Source organism: Curcuma longa, chromosome 11, assembly GCF_044706935.1.
Source record: "Curcuma longa cultivar G26 ecotype Majalengka, Jawa Barat chromosome 11, ITB_CL_G26_1.1, whole genome shotgun sequence".
Classification (NCBI taxonomy): domain Eukaryota; kingdom Viridiplantae; phylum Streptophyta; class Magnoliopsida; order Zingiberales; family Zingiberaceae; genus Curcuma; species Curcuma longa.
In genome coordinates, this window is record NC_133871.1 from 12472255 (window position 1) to 12490346 (window position 18092).

Here is an 18092-nt window from a genome sequence, read left to right on the forward strand (position 1 = left end):
CCGCCGTGGGCGAAACGTGGCGGCTGTCCAAATCTGATCGGATAGCAGGAATCTCCATGGAAAATAAGGCGATAAAAACCCAAAGAAGATATCTCAATTTCCGTACTCCGTTTGAGGTCAGTAACCTATGTTCCATCAACGTTACATACATTCCGCGGGCCCGCTGCATCTTCTATTTTCCTCCTCTCTCTCTCTCTCCCTTTCTCTTCCATTAAAGCATGTCGACGACAATTAGCATGCGGTCCATGGCATGCTCCACCTCCCCCCGCAGCATCGCCGCCGTCATCGGCGTCGGCCCCAGGCTCGGCCGCTCCGTCGCCCGCAAGTTCGCTCACGAAGGCTACACCGTCGCCATTCTGGCCCGCGACCTCTGCACGCACCCAACCATCAATCAATTCTAGCTCCTCTTTCTACTTTCCGAATTAATTAATAATAGTGTAAATCTTTCGAATTGATCTAGGTAAGCTATCTGCGTTGGCGGAGGAGATCGCCCGCGAGGCGAAGGCGCAGGTGTTTGCCATCCGCATCGACTGCTCCGACTCCAAGTCGGTCCGCGAGGCCTTCGAGGTGGTGCTCTCCCTCGGCTTCCTCGAAGTGCTGGTGTTTAATGCATGCGAGCCGCCCGTCTCCTGCCCACCCACCAGTTTCACCGCCGTCACCCTCCAATCCTTCGAGCGCTCCCTCTCCGTCTCCGCCGTCGGAGCCTTCCACTGCGCCCAACATGTACCGAAGCTTATTCATCATTTTCACTCATGTACAAATGGTAGCTTACCTGCTGGCTCCATATCAATTAGGTGATTCCCGGCATGGTGGAGAGGCGCAGAGGCACCATAATCTTCACCGGTTCTTCCGCCTCGCTTATTGGATTTGCAGGCTACTGTGAGCTAAGTAAGATTAATTAGTAACCTTACTGTGCTAAAAGCTAATTAAGAGGGCGTCAATTAATTACACAACTGCTGTTGCAGGCTGTGGTAAATTTGCTCTGAGGGGATTGTCTCAATGCCTTGCGAGAGAGTTCCAATCGTCTGGAATTCACGTCACGCATGTCATCATCGATGGGGCTATTGGTTCTCCAAGGTCAGCAGCTAGCGGATAAGATTATACATCGAATCAATTCTTTGATCTTACTGTTTGTTTTGTTTTCTTCCATTTTTTTTTGTTTCTGAATGCATGTAGTAGATCGTCAATTGGAGAACAGGACCCAACTTTAGTGGATCCAGATGCATTAGCACAAACTTACTGGCACATCCATACGCAGGAGAAAGGCGCATGGACGCAGGAGATGGACCTGCGAGCGTCCATATGGACAGGCCTCTGAAGGTCACATGATTCATCATCATTCATCCATTCCTGCAAAAGAAAAATGGTTAATATTATGATTCTTCGAATCCAAGTACCAATCATTGCTGGGCCGATGGAAATTAACGAGGGCAAGAAAGGAGACCACATGGAAAATGTGGAGTATATGGATATGAGGGACGAGTCGTGTCATTGCTGAGTGCACATGAAGTGTACTGGTGAACGTATATATATCGTGTAGTGATTTTGTTTTTACCAGGGTGCCTGTGGTTAGATTTTAGAATTGTCATTAAAGATTATAATTTGTGCTTCAAATTTATCTCACAATCAAAAAGCTATCTATCTTCAAAAATAATCAGACAAAATTTAAAATTATTATTATTTATAATCGCTAAAAATTAATTTACATAAATTATGTTCTAAATTTATCTCACAATGAAAAAGTTATCTTCAAATTTAATAGGAACTAGAATTGTCATTTGTAATCACTAAAATTTATCTCATAATGGAAAAAATTATCTTTCTTAAATTAATCAACCGAAATCTAAACACCTAAATTATTAAAAAAAATTATCATTTGCAATCATATTAGTTGGCAAAACTAATAGATACAATCAAATCAATAGTACAAACTAGCGTGCCCAAAAGACTAACTAGAAAAAAAAATGCGTTACAGCATTATCTTTTTTGCTAGTAGCACTGTCAATCATTTTACTTTTCGAGTGAAAAGGAAATGGGTAAGGAATGAGGAATATTATTTTCATTCTGAGCAGAACTACTGGGAGTGGAGTGTCTACAATAATCAAATTATTGCTACAGATTCTATTCTCTATCTAGAAAAAAAAAGCAGGCGATGTTTGAGCGAGTGGCAAGAACAGGAGACATTGTACCAAGGTGAACCACAAATAATACATAACATCAGGGTCAAGAAACAAAACAATAAAAATAGTTGAGATAGTGATAAATCCATCCAAAAAACATGAAGTTTTCAAGTCTAAAATGGATATGCTGGAATAAAAAGATACATTCAACTGCGTGCATGTAAGATAAAGACCGAGAACATCTTGTAGTCTTGTAATTCTTCCATAAACTTTCCTACCCATATATGGATAGATTGCCTTAATTTAAAATTAAAGTGATCACATAGATGAATTCCATGGCTCTAAGTAAAACAACCACAACAATAGAAAATCACCAAGTAAAACAACAACAACAATAATAGAAAATCACTGATAAGGTCCCGCGCACCTGTTTTTGCATTTGCAGGAGATGCCCACTGTAAAGTCAATTGAGCACAATGAGAAAGCAATGGAGAATAATGAATCTGAGAATATCGCAAAGGCCTCTAATATTTATGAATAGATGAGTTGCCAGGTCCCCTATGACTATGAGTGGCCCTCGGTCCTTATAAGCACCAGTTGGATTGAGGCATAAAGTGGAACCAGATAATTGATACCCTACAGATTGGAACTGGATGCAACTTAAATATATAATCCACATCATTTCCATCTAAAAAAACTAGACATTTAAAAATCTTGCAAAAATTTATCTCCACAATCTAACAGCACATTCACTTACTCTTTCCATGAAGAACTCTGGTACTATCTCATTGCACACATCAACTCACATTATATCATTTAAGAACACTAAAAGAGTCCATCCCTGCAACTGCAAGTTGCAATTATCCAGTATTGTGAGCATCAATGCGGCCAGGGAACTACAAATTCAAGTCAGTCCACCGTTAACAACAACTTGATTCCCAATAATCACTATTGGAAAACAAAACAAATTGATCCCCTTGTCTTGCTACTAGTCGAGTTCTCCAACTTCTTTCTGATTTCTTCAATGCTAAGACTGCATGGCTTTTAGGTCTTACAGCTGTCAGACATTAGCAAGCAAAGCCAGATAAGATATTCCCATGGGAAATTGTTAGTTATATAAATCCAATAAAATTGCCCTATCACTAATATTTGGCACTGGAAAGCCCACACCGGCACAAACTGCAGCGACGGATTCTTAAGTCAGGTTATATTCATTCTTCAGTTGCAGGAAGAGTAGCCTTCACAAATTCAAGTGGCAAAGCTGGTGTTTCATGCATATTGGGCCTTTGATGCTAAAGATTAGGGCATCCATACAATTGGGCCTTTGATGAATCCCCGACCAAAGGTGTCAACTTAATTATCTCACCCATAACTTTCCTGCAATTATCACATGATCAATTATCACATGATTAATATAACTTGTACTTATCAAAACTTCAAAACAATCTCCACTTGAACTCAAAATTAAGCACGACAGAATCATTCAGTTTTCCTTGCATACACATCAAATGAACCTAACATCTACAACCATTAGTGGAGAATGCATCATAACTGACAATTTCAAGGATGAATGCTCATATCATGAAATGATTAAATTGATTGGATACCACTCATGAAAAATGACACAATAACAAACACAAAATTACTAGAACGCAAAATTCAAAGTTTTTCAGAAGGAAGATTCACTGGAAGAAGAAGCCATTATTTAATATAGAACCTCTAGACCCTGCACCACAAGTAACTCTTTGTCAATAATAATTTCCATTTCATCACCACCACAAACCACAAAATGTCCCACTGAGACAAGCTAGAATTTCTATCCAAATAACTTGCCAGTACTTTTCAAATTTAACTACTAATACATTACATCAAGAGAAAGAAAATATCCTTCTATTTTATGGCTAATGCTATGAAGAAGAATTGTGAAATACTAGAAGGAAAAACAATTAAGTTCTGAATGGCAACTGGTGGTTCGGTATTGGACTGGTACAACCACATTGTACTTACCTATCTAATCAGTAACAAAAACAAATCAGAATTTCAGTTTAGCCCTAAGTTAAAAAAAAACTTAATTTGGCTCTTGAAATGTTTAAACCCCCACAGTTGTCAAATATATATGAACATGACTTCCTAATTATCAAATGTACAAAAAAAAGGTGGTACATTGTTGAGCCATCACATAATGATAGTACATAGGCAGCTCACTTTTCTTTTTAAAGAAAATATAAGCAAATGGACAATAATGTGTAACATTGTCCCAAAAACTGAGTTAAGCCACAAAGTACTTACAATTAATCTTTTGGATGGCAAAATGGATCATTTCAAAGCTAGTTGAAACTAAGTTAAGCCACAAAGTACTTACAATTAATCTTTTGGATGGCAAAATGGATCATTTCAAAGCTAGTTGCCAAAGGATAGTCAGACTTATAAGATGATTGACACATTTTTAGCAATGATTTATTTTTGTCTTCTTTCTTTCTTCATTGTTAAAAATCAGCAAATGTTTTGAATGAATGTCAAAAGTACCTTCCTCTATGTGGTGATATTTCTGAAAAAGTTAATGTCATGCAACCTCTAGGTTATGTTGCACATGAACAAAGTATGAAAAAGAGATGATTTATGGTCTCAAGCTTAATCCTCAGATATGGTTTGAAATTTTTTATTAAATGGTCACTCATATTTTTTTAAGTGGTACAAAGCAAATTTATTCATTATTTGACCAACATATCACCACTATGAAAGTAATTGTGATAGTCTGTGCTGATGATACTCCCCTAACTAGTAGTCGTGCAAGGCAACACAAAAGTTGAATGACATTTGGAATCCAAGTATGTCGTAGAGATTTGGATGCCACGTTATTTTGTTGTAGTGGAAGTGTCAGAGTTATTTAAGTGCACAAGGGCTTAAATAAAGAAATCATGATTTTGTAGAAGAGAATGGATATGTTATCAACAAAATACAATAGGTCATCGCTGTCAATACCCCCATCAAAACCATTATACCATAAACAAAACTTAGTAAGTGCCTAATCGAGATTAGGATATATTATGGTAATTAAGACCATTAAATTTCAAACATTTGTCTTCAATTAAATAGATGGAGTCATTATTGTTTTTAGTACATATCATGTTCGATAAATTTAGAGGAAACATTTACAAGAATCAGGAACTATAAAACAGCTAGCCAAATATTCTCCATTAATATAGTACAAATAAACAGCAAGCTAAAAGCACGGGAATGAAAAGGGTGAGTTGAAAGAATTCCAGTAAGTCAATATAATTAGCTAGCTCTATCACAACCATTTTTCCGTACCTGAAAATTGCTCATCTTGCTCCTGAGCTATGCTTATGTTGTCGCTCATAGAGATCATCAGCCAACGTCTGCCGTAGGTTCTTACCCAAGTAGTATAGAGATCTCTCGCTATCCACCAGGCTAGCCGGTTGTGAACTCTCTGGCGGATCCCGCCACATGTACCTCCCCTCATCCTCTGGCTCCTTTGCAAACTGACACATGTTGTGGAGAACCACACACGCAACCACCGTTTGAGCAGCATGATCAAGCCCCACATTGAGATTCCGGAGTATCTTCCATCGTCCCTTCAGCAATGCAATCGCTGCCTCCACCGACGCCGCCCGGCCTTTAGCAACAGCAGAATCAAACATCTCTCGTGCGTATGCACCTGAAGTACCGGCCGATGACACTGAAGACGCCGGCGTAGAAAAGGGGGTGAGGAGGAAGGGTAGGAGAGGGTAGGACGAGTCACCAATGAGGTAAGGACGGACACGTTGACCGTGGACGGTGATGATATTATCCCGAAAGGGAAGGGGGTTGTCCTCGTCGAGGAGGTGGTGGTACAGGCTGCTCTCGCGGAGGTGGGAGGCGGGATCCGAGGAACCGGGTGCCCGAACACAGGCGTCCAAGAAGATCTTGCGGTGGTCGGAAACGGCCTGGAGGAGGATGGAGGGGAAGGAGCGACTCGTCGATCGGAGGAGATCGGCACCATACCCGGCAGCCGAATCGGAAGGTGAGGAGGGGCGGAGGCGGACGGGGGAGGATGCGATGGCGGCGGCAAGGTTAGGCAGGCCAGTGAGATCCTTGAACGACTGAATGGTGGAGAGGAGGTGGTCGGGGGTGGTCGGAAGAGTAACGTAGTGGGGGTATAGACGTGTGGAGAGAAGACGGGTGAGGGCGTGAGTGCAGCGGGAGACGATGCTGGGGGGAACGCCGAGGGATCCGGCTAGGGAGCGCGACGAGAGGCCTCGGGAGAGGCGGGAGAGGGCGATGGAAAGACCGCGGTCGAGTGGGAGAGAGGAGGGGAACGCGGCGGCGTCTAGGTGGCGGAGGTTCTTGAGGAGGGTTTCGAAGATCGGGTAGGAGATCCCGTACAAGGATCGGAAGCGGGTGTCACGGGAAGACGGATCCATGGAGAGAGCGCGATCGGGGGAAAGGAAGAAGGCTGAGGAGGCGGAGGCGAGGGAGCGGGAAGGGCGGGGCGGCGGGGAAAGGGAGGGCGAGCTGTGGCAGCGGCGGCGACGGCGAGGGCGGCGATCGCGGAGGGAGGAGGAGGAGGCGTAGGAGAGGACGGAGGCGATGGCGAAGAAGAGGAGAGGAGCAGCGGCGGAGGAGGTGGAGGGGAAGGAAGAGGGCGAAGGTGGGGAGGAGGTGGGATCGAGGTAGGTTTGTAGGTGGAGGAGGTTGGAAAGCATCAACAACGAAGACAGATCGTCCATTCTCCTCCTCCTCCTCCTTCTCCTTCCTCACTCTCAATTCCCAAGCGCCCCGGAGAGAGAGAAGAGAAGGGGACGAAGTGGGAATGGAAGGGAAAGGCGCAGTGGGCTTGGAAAGAGACTAGGCCCTCTTGGACGTTGGATCAGATTGAACGGGACGACACAGCCATGACAAGGACCATCGGCCGAGACTCGGCGCCCTCAACTGTGACTGTAGATCATGCACTTAGAACTACAGTGCATCTCTCCGTTTGATTTAAGTTCCGTTAACTAATGTAAGATCATGTCACTTACTACAGTAGGTCCATTTTCAACGGGTAAGGAATATAGTGTTGGTTGTCTTAATCCTCTACAAGCACTATTATTATTGGACAAAATCCTTCGTAATTTATTTTCTTCCAAAAAAACATAAGGCTGCCCTAAAGGAGTAATCAAGGTGACAATTTTATTTTTTTACTATCAATATCACTTACTACAACATCAATCATTATACACGTTTGATTTAAGTTTCTTAGTTTTCAACTCCTTTTTCTATAAACTTAAGAATTAATTCATCATTAAAATAGTATTTATACGTTTAATTTTTGGAATAAAATAAATATTAAAAAATAAACTTAAATTTTTTTTTGCAAAAGATGAAATCTGTCACTCTAGCGATTCCACGCGGTTGGTCCCACGAATATATATGAAAAGGTAAATCAAAAAATTATAATTGGTCTCAACAACCCACTTAAATTTATTTCTTTAATGGCATCATGATTTTAAATAAAATTATTATATGGACTTTTAATATATGCCAGCTTAAAAAGAGGTTGTTAGTGGCATACACAAGCAGTGTCCCACTCACATTCATTTTATTCTTCATGTAAAAGAGTTGACATTCATATTATAAATTCCAGTTGACTTTGGAAGGACAGGTTCCCCTTACGTATGGACCAAAATCTCATTTCTATAGTAAAAAATATATATTCTAAAACTATGTAAAAATAATTATTCATTTTTAGGGTGTTAACACTTGATCATTGTTTCTTCTGTAGTAAAAGAAACAAAAATTCACGGATCACTTGGCCATAGTTTCTTCTGTAGTAAAAGAAACAAAAATTCTCGGATCACTCTAGCTACAGGGTCAGAATAAGTGCTCATCATCAAATCTACATGTCACTTCACATGCTGCCTTTGTTTGCCAATATTAAAGTAAACTCCAGGGTATCGTATTTTCCATATCTATCTTGCCAGTTATTCCATTAATGCACTATCATTTCAACAAATGACAACATATTATTGAATTATAAGCTTGAATTGGGGAATATGTTAAGAACTTGAGTTCAAAGTGTTGTTGATCTTTTAGTACTAAATGTTAAAACTCGAGGGAAAAATAATACTAATGGAAATTGAATCTCAACGTCGAATGCAACGTTTAGATTCAATTAATTAAGTCAATAAATGTTGCTAAATTAATCCCCTCTGAAAAGAGAAGCCGCCTTTTCTGAATCTGATCCGGCGGACGATGGTTTGGAGGCGATGGGTTCGATCCCTCCCTTGCAAGCAAAGCCACGCGCATGCATGTATGCCTGTCACCACGTTGCTTCCTTGCTTGCATGAGAGACTTCCTTTGCATCTCGCTTGCCATGCTTAGTGAATGTTATGGATTGGTCGTCAAGATCTAATTGGAAGCTACATGTCGGATATTATCTCTGACTCCAAAGTCATTTTAGTTCGGGGCTCGATTTTTCAACCAACTCGGTTAGGCATCTGTTCGGGCTCCAAGTCGACACTCCACGCTCAAGCTCCACTCCCACGCTCTATGTCCTAGCTTTCCATTTTAACTTAGTATCTGAGTTCTTGCTCAACTCTAATTCAGCACCCAACTCCGACAACTTACTCGGCTAAGTGATTGCCCGAACTCTTTACCCTAGCTTTGTTGTCAAGCTCTGACTCGACCTATAGTCAACTAACTCCATCGCCTACTCGATGCTGAACTGACTCTACTTCCAAATGAATATGTGATCTCTCAGACAAAGGTCTCCTCCCTCTGTACTATTTCCCTCACTTAGCTTATTGAACCACCATCAGATTAATATGTAATACAGTAAAATATTCAATAATAGATCATCTGTTTCATTAATATAGTATGGTGTATTGTACCAAATATGGATGACGAGACCCTCAACTACGCATATTCACTTTACTTTCGATATAACATCTCCTCTCACTCTATATATAATAGCCTTACTTATTGCAGACAGAAGTACGCACGCTCACAGTCAACATTCTCCGCCTCCTATATTTTTTGATCTTCTTCTCCATCTCGATTCAAGACCTGACTTAAACGTTGAAACTGTTGAACCAAGACACCTCTAACCTTGGTTCTATCTTTTTTTTTTTTTTCTTTGCAACTTGATAGGAATCTTATCATCTCTCCTCCGCTTGCGTTTGCGGGTCATAGAAACAGTGAACAAAGGTCTTCTCTGTGCGATTTCACTTCAGAGCTTTTACTTCCTTCGAGTTAGATGCGTTTTCACCTGAAAAGTGTAAACCCTCCTACCTCGAGGAAAAAGCAGGTTTTGTTTTGTCTTAGACCAGCTTCCTGTAGCTCTTTGCCTCTCTTTGATGGTGGGCTTCTTTTGAATCGCCCAACGCACGCACTTTCCTTCCCGCGGCTAAAGCCAAATGGCCCTCCCTCGAGTCAAAAAGTACACACTCCTGCCAAACTTGCACCGGAGAAGGCACTGATGGTAGATAAGGACGGGGAAACAGTAGCGAACCAGACAGGAGTGTGAAAGAGAGATGGAAAAGCGATCCGTCAGGGAACAGATCGCGTGCGTATCTCTGTGCTGGACTGACTGTCTTGCTCACCTAAACCCCACTCGGAGTCTGACGAGCATTCCCCAGCCACTCCTTCCAAGAAGAGCACTCCATTCTTTGTCTCCTAAAATGCCCGCAGAAAGGTGCCAAACAGATCTTCCGCCTCCCCAGCCACTGCCACACGCCAGTTTACAATCATTTCGTAAATCTTAATTCGAGATCGTAACAATTACAGAGTGATTTTGGGTAATCAAGGAATTAGAGTAATCACTTGGTTTTAGAGTGCACTCGATAATTAAAGAAAGGATAGAGTGGGGAAAGTCATCGATTCTTCTTCAGTTGCAGGAAAATTATGGAAACAGAGCGGAGGAATAATTATTAGTTTAAACATCAGAATGGGGGAGGAGGTTGCGGTGGACGAGAGATGGGTGCCCAACCGGAGTCCGATGGCACGTGGCTGCCATATGTGAACAGGCCGGGCGAGTCGGCCGCCGGCCCTTGGTTGCGCTGCTGGGTGTGCGTGTGCTGGTTGCGCTCCTGCATGCTGCTGGAGAACGGAACAGAGACCGGCTCGTCGTCCTGAGCCGGGAGGCGGTGGAAGGTCGGGTTTGCGAATGCCGCCACCACCAGCGCTACTGTCTCCGCGGCCACTAGCGGCCCGGCCACCGTTCCACCCACCACGCGCCCCTGCGGCCCCGCCAGAGAGATCGAGATGCTTTCGCCCCCGGCGGCGGACGACAGCTCAGCCATGGACGGGGGGAGGAAGGTGGCCGAGATGGAGAGGATCTCGAAGCGGCCGCGCAAAGTGACCATGGACTGCGCGGCGGCCATGCCTCCGTGGGGCTGGCGGAGGGAGACGTTGGCGACGGCGCCGGTGCCGGAGAGAACGCAGAAGCCGAGGTTGCGACGGCGGGAGAACACCGCCAGCGAGTCGGCGACGTCGTGGCCGGAGGAGATCTCGAGCACGTGCGGGCGCATGGCGGCGGCGGGCTCGGCTTCGCGCGTGATGACGACGGGCAGTTTGGGCTTGTTCTTGGACCCCGGGGGCCGTCCCCGCGGCCGCTTCGCCACCTCAATAGTCGACTCACCTCCTGCCCTCCCCTTGGGCTCCACGTCGGGATTCGGTCTCTTCGCCTCGCCGCTGCTCCGGCTGCTGTCCACCTCTTCGCCGGGACTCCCCTGTACTTGTTGCTGCCCGAGAAAATGGTGCTGAAGGGATCTGTCCTTCATGCCGCAAGCAATCTGTAGAAGTTTTTGAGACCTAGAACGTAAAGAGGAGTGCTCAGTTGAGGGAAAGGCTTCAAAGAAAGGAGATGAGGCTGGAGCAAAAGAAGGTCGAGTTAAATGGGCACTCGCAGAGAGTTGGAAGAAGTATGTGGTTGAAGTCTCCTGATCTCTATATATCGAGCTTTCTTACCGCCTTCGCTTCCCTGTACGTTGTTGTTTTCCTTTTTGACAATTGTAGGAAGAGAGAAGGAGAGAGAGAGGAATCGCAGATGACAGCTTCCAGGAGGAGAGGGATAAAGATGACCCCGGACTGAGAGGGAGAAAGAGCGGTTCAATCAATGAAGTCCTCCCTCGCCTTAATATCACCTTAATTTAATGAAAGCTCTTCTTCTTCTTCAGTGCACGGCAAAAAAAGATAAAGATGAGCCAATATTGCTTGACTCACGCTTTAGTTACCCTAATCTAGTGAAAGATTCCTTCCGTGCATAACAATTTTAAAATACTTTATTGATTTACATATCATTCTTTATTCTTTTTCTATCACTTTAAATATTACCATATAATTTTGGTGCGTATATGTATTTCTAAACCCTAAACCTTTTGTATACAATATTTTTGTATCAAATTTCTTATCATTTAGTTTGATTAATTTTTATTTTATAATTTGACCAGAATTAAAATATTTTTATTGAATATCATTGCCATCCATGAGAGAGACTTTATGGTCGAGGATAGATGGGAGAAATAGCACCCCAGACATCAGACCACTTGGCTTATTATTCTCGAAAACAGAATTCCCCTAATAAAAATTATTTCGCTTAATTTTGTCAATCTCATTAAAATTCCTGCTATGTTCAGTATCGTCAGAATACAGAAACGAGCTCCTCTCTGCCACCGTCTCATCAATTTCCCTGCCGAAGGAATTAGCATTTGGCCCGGGACCTGTCATCGGTGTTGCAATGCAGAACCGAGAGAAGAACAAGTGAATCCATCAGAATTGTCAGAGATTATCAAGGAGCTGTTGCTGTTCGAGCTGATGGAATCGGATTCTGCAGACATATGTTCCCAAAACTCTTCTTCTGTGGTGGAATCCTTAATTTGTGCTCGCTGTGCTGCAAGTGGAGCTTCCATCGAAGAGTGAAGAATTCTCGCTGGCTGAATCATTCAGGTGAACTAGAAGATTGGACCTGTATGGATATAAGTGCACCCAGTGCTGATCAACTGGTGAGCCACCAGGCTTTCCTTCACCATCCCTCAAGAGCTTCCTTGTTCGTACAAGCTCATTAGCCCTTGCTCTGCTTTCCTCACGGAACTTGGGGCCCGAGGCAAACACCGGTTAGAAAGGCTAATCATTTAAAAATTCAGAAAATCAAAAACGAAAATACAACTCCAGTCTCTTGACTCACCTTGTAAAAAGAAGCATATATATGTGCACCTTTTGACAAAACCTTCTCGAGTTCCATTGACTTTATCCGTTTGAACAGACAATATCACATACCATTTATTGATGGATGAACATGGACACGGCAGGGTGACCAAGATCAAATGCAACCACGGTATTCATTTTGCAATTATATATCACCATTTTATGAAATAAAAAATAAAGCATTTAGAAGATAAATCAAATGTTAAATCAAGAATTTACTCTTTAATTATCAAACAAACATATTCATCGTCTTGTATTGACTACGATCTATAAATAGATTTATTATATTACCAAATCAAATACCTTACTATCATCAATCTCATACCGTATGCTCTGTCTATCTTTCTTCTGCAAAAAGGTAGAATCCGCGATGTTAGCGGCCCACACAATCGGTTCCACGATTATTTGTGAGGAGGTAAATCGAGAAACTGCAGACATAGTGGCCAGAAATCTTTTCAACACAATGGTGAGGACATTGGGAGCCTCCAAAATTGATAATTTCTTTTTGAGAAATGATAGACTGTATGAAAATGCAATATGAAATCTCAGCATGACATACACACTGTATGGAGGTGGGACCCAGACCTTGTGTGTGGATTTCATGCTACATTTTCATATTTTCATACAGTCTATCATTGCTCTTTCTTTTTTGCCACTCATAAAAATTCGATAGTTAAACTAGCGATCTAATAAAATTTTCAGTCGCTAATTTATAACCAAATAAGAATATGATAGCAAATTAATAATCGAATAAAATTTTCAATTGTTAAATTTACAACCACATAAAAATTTGATAGCAAATTAACGATCGAATAAAATTTTGATCGCTAATTAAAGATGGAATAAATTTTTGATAGTTAGCAATGGAATCTTCTCAAGTTCCACTAGTTTTACCTATTTGAATAGACAAGAATATTAAAGGTCATTTATTGTTGGATGTAAGGTTGAGTATTCAATTAAAAATTAATTAAATTAATCGAAATCAAATTGAATTGAATTTTTTTGAACTAATCAAACTGACTAAATTTTCAAATAAAAATCGAATAAATCAAACTGATAAAATAACAATTAATTTAATTTTCAATCGAATTAATCGAAATAATCAAAATTTTTAAATATTATGAAAATGTATCAATTAATTAGGAATTTATAAATTTACTTACTTAAAAATTTATAAATTATTTTTTAAATTTTGATTAATTCGATTGATTTAGGATATTAAATTTAATCGAATAAGAAATTTTAAAATCGAAATCGAACAAAATTAATCGAATTAATCAATTTAAAAAAAATAATTAAAATTCTAAAATAATCAAATTAAATTTTCAAATTCGATCGATTTGATCAATTTATTTGATTTAATTAAATTTTTGTTCATCCCTAATTGGATGGACATTACATGTAGACATGATGACTAATTAAGATTTAATGCAACCACGACAATCATTATATATATATCGCCACTTTATGAAAGGAAAAAATTAAGTATTTTTTATATTTGAAATCAAATGCTAAGTCAAGATTTACTCTTCAATTATCAAACAAACATATTCATCATCTTATATTGACTACCAGGTTTATAAATAAATTTATTATATTACCAAATTAAATATCTAGCTATCATCAATCTCATATACCATATGCTCCGTCTATCCTTCCGATAGTAGACATATAGTGATCAGAAGAAGTATTTATGGGATTCAAGCGAACAATTATTGTATAAAGCCGGTAGATTGGGAATTTATCATCGGCACTCATATAACTAGCTAAATCAATGTATTCAGTGATAACTTTATTGATTTTATCAGACTGTAAACAATATTAGAGTGAAGAAAAACATAAGTAATTTTAACTCAAGAATCAAAATCTAAATGTCAAACAGAAACATGGTCATATGATTCATTAACTGAATCTTTTCAACAATATGGGTGAGGAGGAGCCTCCAATATTGTTAATTTCTTTTTTGCTCACTCATAGGATTTGTACACTACACTACGAGAAAATTATTATTTAATGATCAAATTTTTATTCAGTTATTAAATAAAGATTGAATAAAATTTTCGATCGTAAATTAATGATTGAATAAAATTTTAATCACTGATAAATAATGAAATAAAAATTCGATTACTAAATTAGTTATCGAATAAAATTTTTGATTGTTAATTTACTATCGAATAAAAATTTAATTGTAAATTAACAATCGAATAAAATTTCGATCATTAATTAATAATGAAATAAATTTTTGATTGTTAATTAACAATAAAATCTTCTCAGTTTCCACTAACTTTACCTGTTTAAATAGACGAGAATATCATAAGCCATTTATTATTGGATGGACATGTATAACATAGACACGGTGACTAAGATCAAATGCAATCACCACATTTATTATGCAATTGTGTATATCACCACATTATGAAAGGAAAAAATTAAAAAAAAATTAAATGCTAGGTTAAGAAGTTACGCTTCAACTATAACTAACATATTCATCATCTTATATTGATTACAGGGCATATAAATAGATTTATAGTATTATCAAATCAAATACCTTACTGTCACCAATCTCATACTGCATGCAGTCTATCCTTCATATAGCAAACATAGTTATTAGAAGAAGTATTCATGACATTTGAGCGAACAATTACTGCATAAAGTCGGTAGATTGGAGATTTGTCATCATCACTCCTATAACTAAATCAAAGTATTAATGACAACTTTGCTAATTTTCCCAAACTTATGAGACCACACAGTATCGGAGTTAAGGAAAACAGTAATCGTAACTCCAGAACAAAAACCTAAATGTCAAATAGAAACATAATCATATGATTCGTTACCTGAAATATTTTCAACACAATGATGAGGACATTGGGAGTCTGCAATATTGTTAATTTCTTTTTTGCTCACTCATAGGATTTGCACACTATAAGAAAATTATTAATTAATAATTGAATTTTTATTCGACAATTAAATAACAATTAAAATTTTTTCGATCATAAATTAGAGATCAAATAAAATTTTGATTCATAATTAACGAAGTAATAAAAATTTAATCATTAAATTAATGATTGAATAAAATTTCCTTTCACTAATTACGAAATGGAATATATTTTTGACCGTTAATTAAAAATGGAATCTTCTTAAGTTCTACTGACTTTACCTATTTGAATATATACAAGAATATCATAGGCCATTTTTTTTTGAATGGACATGTATACCATAGGCATGACGACTAAGATCAAATGCAACCATGACCTTCATTATGCAATTGTATATCACCATTCTATGAAAGTAAAAAATTAAGAAAAAATTAAGTATTTTGCAGGTCAGAAATCAAATATATTTATCATCTTATATTGACTACAGGGCATATAAATAGATTTATTGCATTACCAAATCAAATACTTTGCTATCATCAATCTCATACCACATTGTCTATCCTTCATATAGCGATCAGAAGAAGTATTCATGACATTCAAGCAAACAATTATCGTATAAAATTGATAGATTGGGATCACTACTTAAAGGTATTCGGTGACAGATTTATTGATTTTCCCAAACTTATCAAACTTAAACAATATCATAGTTAAGGAAAAACATAAGTAATCGTAACTCCATTACCAAAATCTAAATGTCAAATAGAAACATAGTCATATGATTCATTACTTAAAATTTTCTCAACACAATTACAAGAAGAGCCTTCAAAATTGTTAATTTTTTTTTACTCACTGGATTTGCACATTATAAGAAAAGTATTAATTAACTATTAATGAAGTATTAATTAACTATTGATGAGATGGTACCCAAGGAGTTGAAGGGTGCCGATGACGTTCTTGTAAGCCTGCACTCCTCCACCATGAGCTCTACTCCGTCACCGTCACCGTCACCGTCACCTCCAAAGTGACCTTTTCCATCTACTCTAAAGTGACCTAGCTTTGCTTATGCGATGATCCATCGAAAATGTGTGTCACTGTACCACCCATCTGTTTCCCCCAATAAACCAACTCATTTAACGGGTATATATTCAATTGAATGTGTGTCACTAGCCACTACATTCAATTTGTTCAACCTATCAATCCTTTAGGTGAGGAATGTAAGACGGATTTTTATACTCTTCTAATGAGCACTATTTTACTTTATCCGCATGCAAACTGAAAGTACAGCAAACAGAAGATGCTGCAAACTTCCAATAATGGCTCTTGAGATTTCAGTTTACAATCAAATTGAAAGATCGAATCATTGTCGACTGAATTAAAACTGAAACGTTTCTAACGCATTGTTCGGAAAATGACCTTAGTAATAATATGAACTATTAGTATTTTGTCGAAGCAATCGAAATTGCATACTATGACAGAGACAGAGGTGAGCATGTAGACCAGCCAGCCACCCATGATTTAGTAGAAGCTAGAAGCCAAGAACTGTAGATCTAGAACTCATTGAAGCAACCGGGCCAGAAACAAGCACTAAACTAAGCCTTATTGAAGCAGAACTGGCATTAGCGTAAAGGTACTAAGCTCACTCGACCTTCACTTGGAAAACGCCCTTCCCCTCCTCCTGCTTCACCTTGGGCACCACCACCTTGAGCACGCCGTTCTTCATCTCCGCCTTGATCTGATCCATCTTAAAAGACTCCGGCGGCAGAACGATGCGGCTGCTGTACCTCCGCCCAGCGGTCTCCTCCTCCCCTACCTTTTCTTTTTCTCCGCCGCCCTGGATCACCAGGGTGTTCTGCTCACTCCACACCCTCACATGCTCCTTCCCAAGCCCCGGCATGTCCACTCGCAGGTGCAGAGCATCTTCGTCCTCCTTCACATCCCACCCGCGGCGAAACCCGCCGGCGGCTTCCCTCTGCCCAGCCGAAGCAGAAAAGAACGGGACGTTGTCCAGCATCTGGATCTGATTCATCAGATTCAGTAGTTGGCTGAGGCTCCGCGTCGAGTTGAACGGATCAAACACATCTGTGATACATAAAAGGCAGACTAATCAGCCCCGACTGCAGATCATAAGATGAAAAGCGACGAATGTGAAAGAAAGCAAGCCGAAAACAGGGCGGCGTGGAATGAGACGACGACTACCTTGTAAGGAGGGGAAATCAGAGCGGTGGCCGGAGTCGGAGCGGCGTTCGAAGGCACGATCGTCGCCATCGACCTCAAGTAGAGCGCTGGTGTTGAATGAGCGAGTAGTGGTGGCAGCAGCGAAGGGGGCGGGCACGGGCCGGCTAAATGGGACGGGGATGGTTAGCTTCTTCACGAGCTTGGAAGCTACACCATTTCTGAGAGCTAGGAAGCTGGCCATTCTCGATCACCAACAGACAAACAGAGAAGCAATACTCGTAGTTAGCGATTTGGTGGGTGCGAGAATGGAACAGAGACGTGGGGTTTAAATAGAAGGAGTACTAGGGTTTCACGGGAGGAAGAGGAGCGAGTGGAGTAGCTGTTTCTGGAACAACAACGACAAAGCCAGAATGTTCTGGAGTAATCCAGAGAAAGAGTCGTGTATGGACGATGATAGGGGAAAGGCATAGAATGTTCTGGAGTAGGATCTTCTTTAGTTTCTTTATTTTTTTTTAATTTATAGAAAAACTTCCTTATTATTTCAAATGACAGCTATCATTTAAAAATTCCTCAGGGTCACAATATTTCACTTAAAAATTTCATGCGAGATTAATTTTTCATTCTAAAATATATATTCAAGACTTTAATATTTACTTCATAACGGCATCTAAAAATAGATTTCAAATAATTCGTTTAGATTCGAATAAAAAGATTTTTAAAAAAAATTGGCACAACA

General features: G+C 40.0%; 4 protein-coding genes across 4 annotated transcripts; 1 reads left to right on the forward strand and 3 right to left on the reverse strand.

Moving 5' to 3' along the window:
* The first annotated feature begins 245 nt into the window (after nucleotides 1-245).
* Nucleotides 246-1626, forward strand: LOC141837136 (uncharacterized). The gene is made up of 5 exons (XM_074724590.1): nucleotides 246-325; nucleotides 441-723; nucleotides 795-888; nucleotides 966-1077; nucleotides 1177-1626. Exons 1-5 carry the CDS (start codon nucleotides 246-248, stop codon nucleotides 1316-1318), a joined length of 711 nt encoding a protein of 236 aa, XP_074580691.1. The 3' UTR covers nucleotides 1319-1626.
* A 1183-nt stretch (nucleotides 1627-2809) lies between these two features.
* Nucleotides 2810-6905, reverse strand: LOC141839658 (protein ANTAGONIST OF LIKE HETEROCHROMATIN PROTEIN 1). The gene is made up of 2 exons (XM_074727456.1): nucleotides 5433-6905; nucleotides 2810-3497 (listed from the first exon to the last, which is right to left on the reverse strand). Exon 1 carries the CDS (start codon nucleotides 6848-6850, stop codon nucleotides 5444-5446), a length of 1407 nt encoding a protein of 468 aa, XP_074583557.1. The 5' UTR covers nucleotides 6851-6905; the 3' UTR covers nucleotides 2810-3497; nucleotides 5433-5443.
* A 3023-nt stretch (nucleotides 6906-9928) lies between these two features.
* On the reverse strand, nucleotides 9929-11088 carry LOC141839659 (AT-hook motif nuclear-localized protein 28-like). The gene is made up of 2 exons (XM_074727457.1): nucleotides 11005-11088; nucleotides 9929-10913 (listed from the first exon to the last, which is right to left on the reverse strand). Exon 2 carries the CDS (start codon nucleotides 10880-10882, stop codon nucleotides 10043-10045), a length of 840 nt encoding a protein of 279 aa, XP_074583558.1. The 5' UTR covers nucleotides 10883-10913; nucleotides 11005-11088; the 3' UTR covers nucleotides 9929-10042.
* A 5507-nt stretch (nucleotides 11089-16595) lies between these two features.
* Nucleotides 16596-17673, reverse strand: LOC141839126 (small heat shock protein, chloroplastic-like). Its single transcript, XM_074726794.1, has 2 exons — nucleotides 17378-17673; nucleotides 16596-17260 (listed from the first exon to the last, which is right to left on the reverse strand). The coding sequence occupies exons 1-2, from the start codon at nucleotides 17595-17597 to the stop codon at nucleotides 16818-16820; spliced, it is 663 nt and encodes a 220-aa protein (XP_074582895.1). The 5' UTR covers nucleotides 17598-17673; the 3' UTR covers nucleotides 16596-16817.
* Nucleotides 17674-18092: the final 419 nt, after the last annotated feature.

Bases quoted from the DNA above. Each gene is read 5' to 3' on its own strand.
- LOC141837136 (XM_074724590.1), top strand. From the start codon at position 246: ATGGCATGCTCCACCTCCCCCCGCAGCATCGCCGCCGTCATCGGCGTC. The intron at 724-794 runs GTACCGAAGCTT...CATATCAATTAG, and splicing joins CCTTCCACTGCGCCCAACAT to GTGATTCCCGGCATGGTGGA. The intron at 889-965 runs GTAAGATTAATT...CTGCTGTTGCAG, and splicing joins TGCAGGCTACTGTGAGCTAA to GCTGTGGTAAATTTGCTCTG.
- LOC141839658 (XM_074727456.1), bottom strand. From the start codon at position 6,850: ATGGACGATCTGTCTTCGTTGTTGATGCTTTCCAACCTCCTCCACCTA.
- LOC141839659 (XM_074727457.1), bottom strand. From the start codon at position 10,882: ATGAAGGACAGATCCCTTCAGCACCATTTTCTCGGGCAGCAACAAGTA.
- LOC141839126 (XM_074726794.1), bottom strand. From the start codon at position 17,597: ATGGCCAGCTTCCTAGCTCTCAGAAATGGTGTAGCTTCCAAGCTCGTG. The intron at 17,261-17,377 runs GTAGTCGTCGTC...TATGTATCACAG, and splicing joins TGATTTCCCCTCCTTACAAG to ATGTGTTTGATCCGTTCAAC.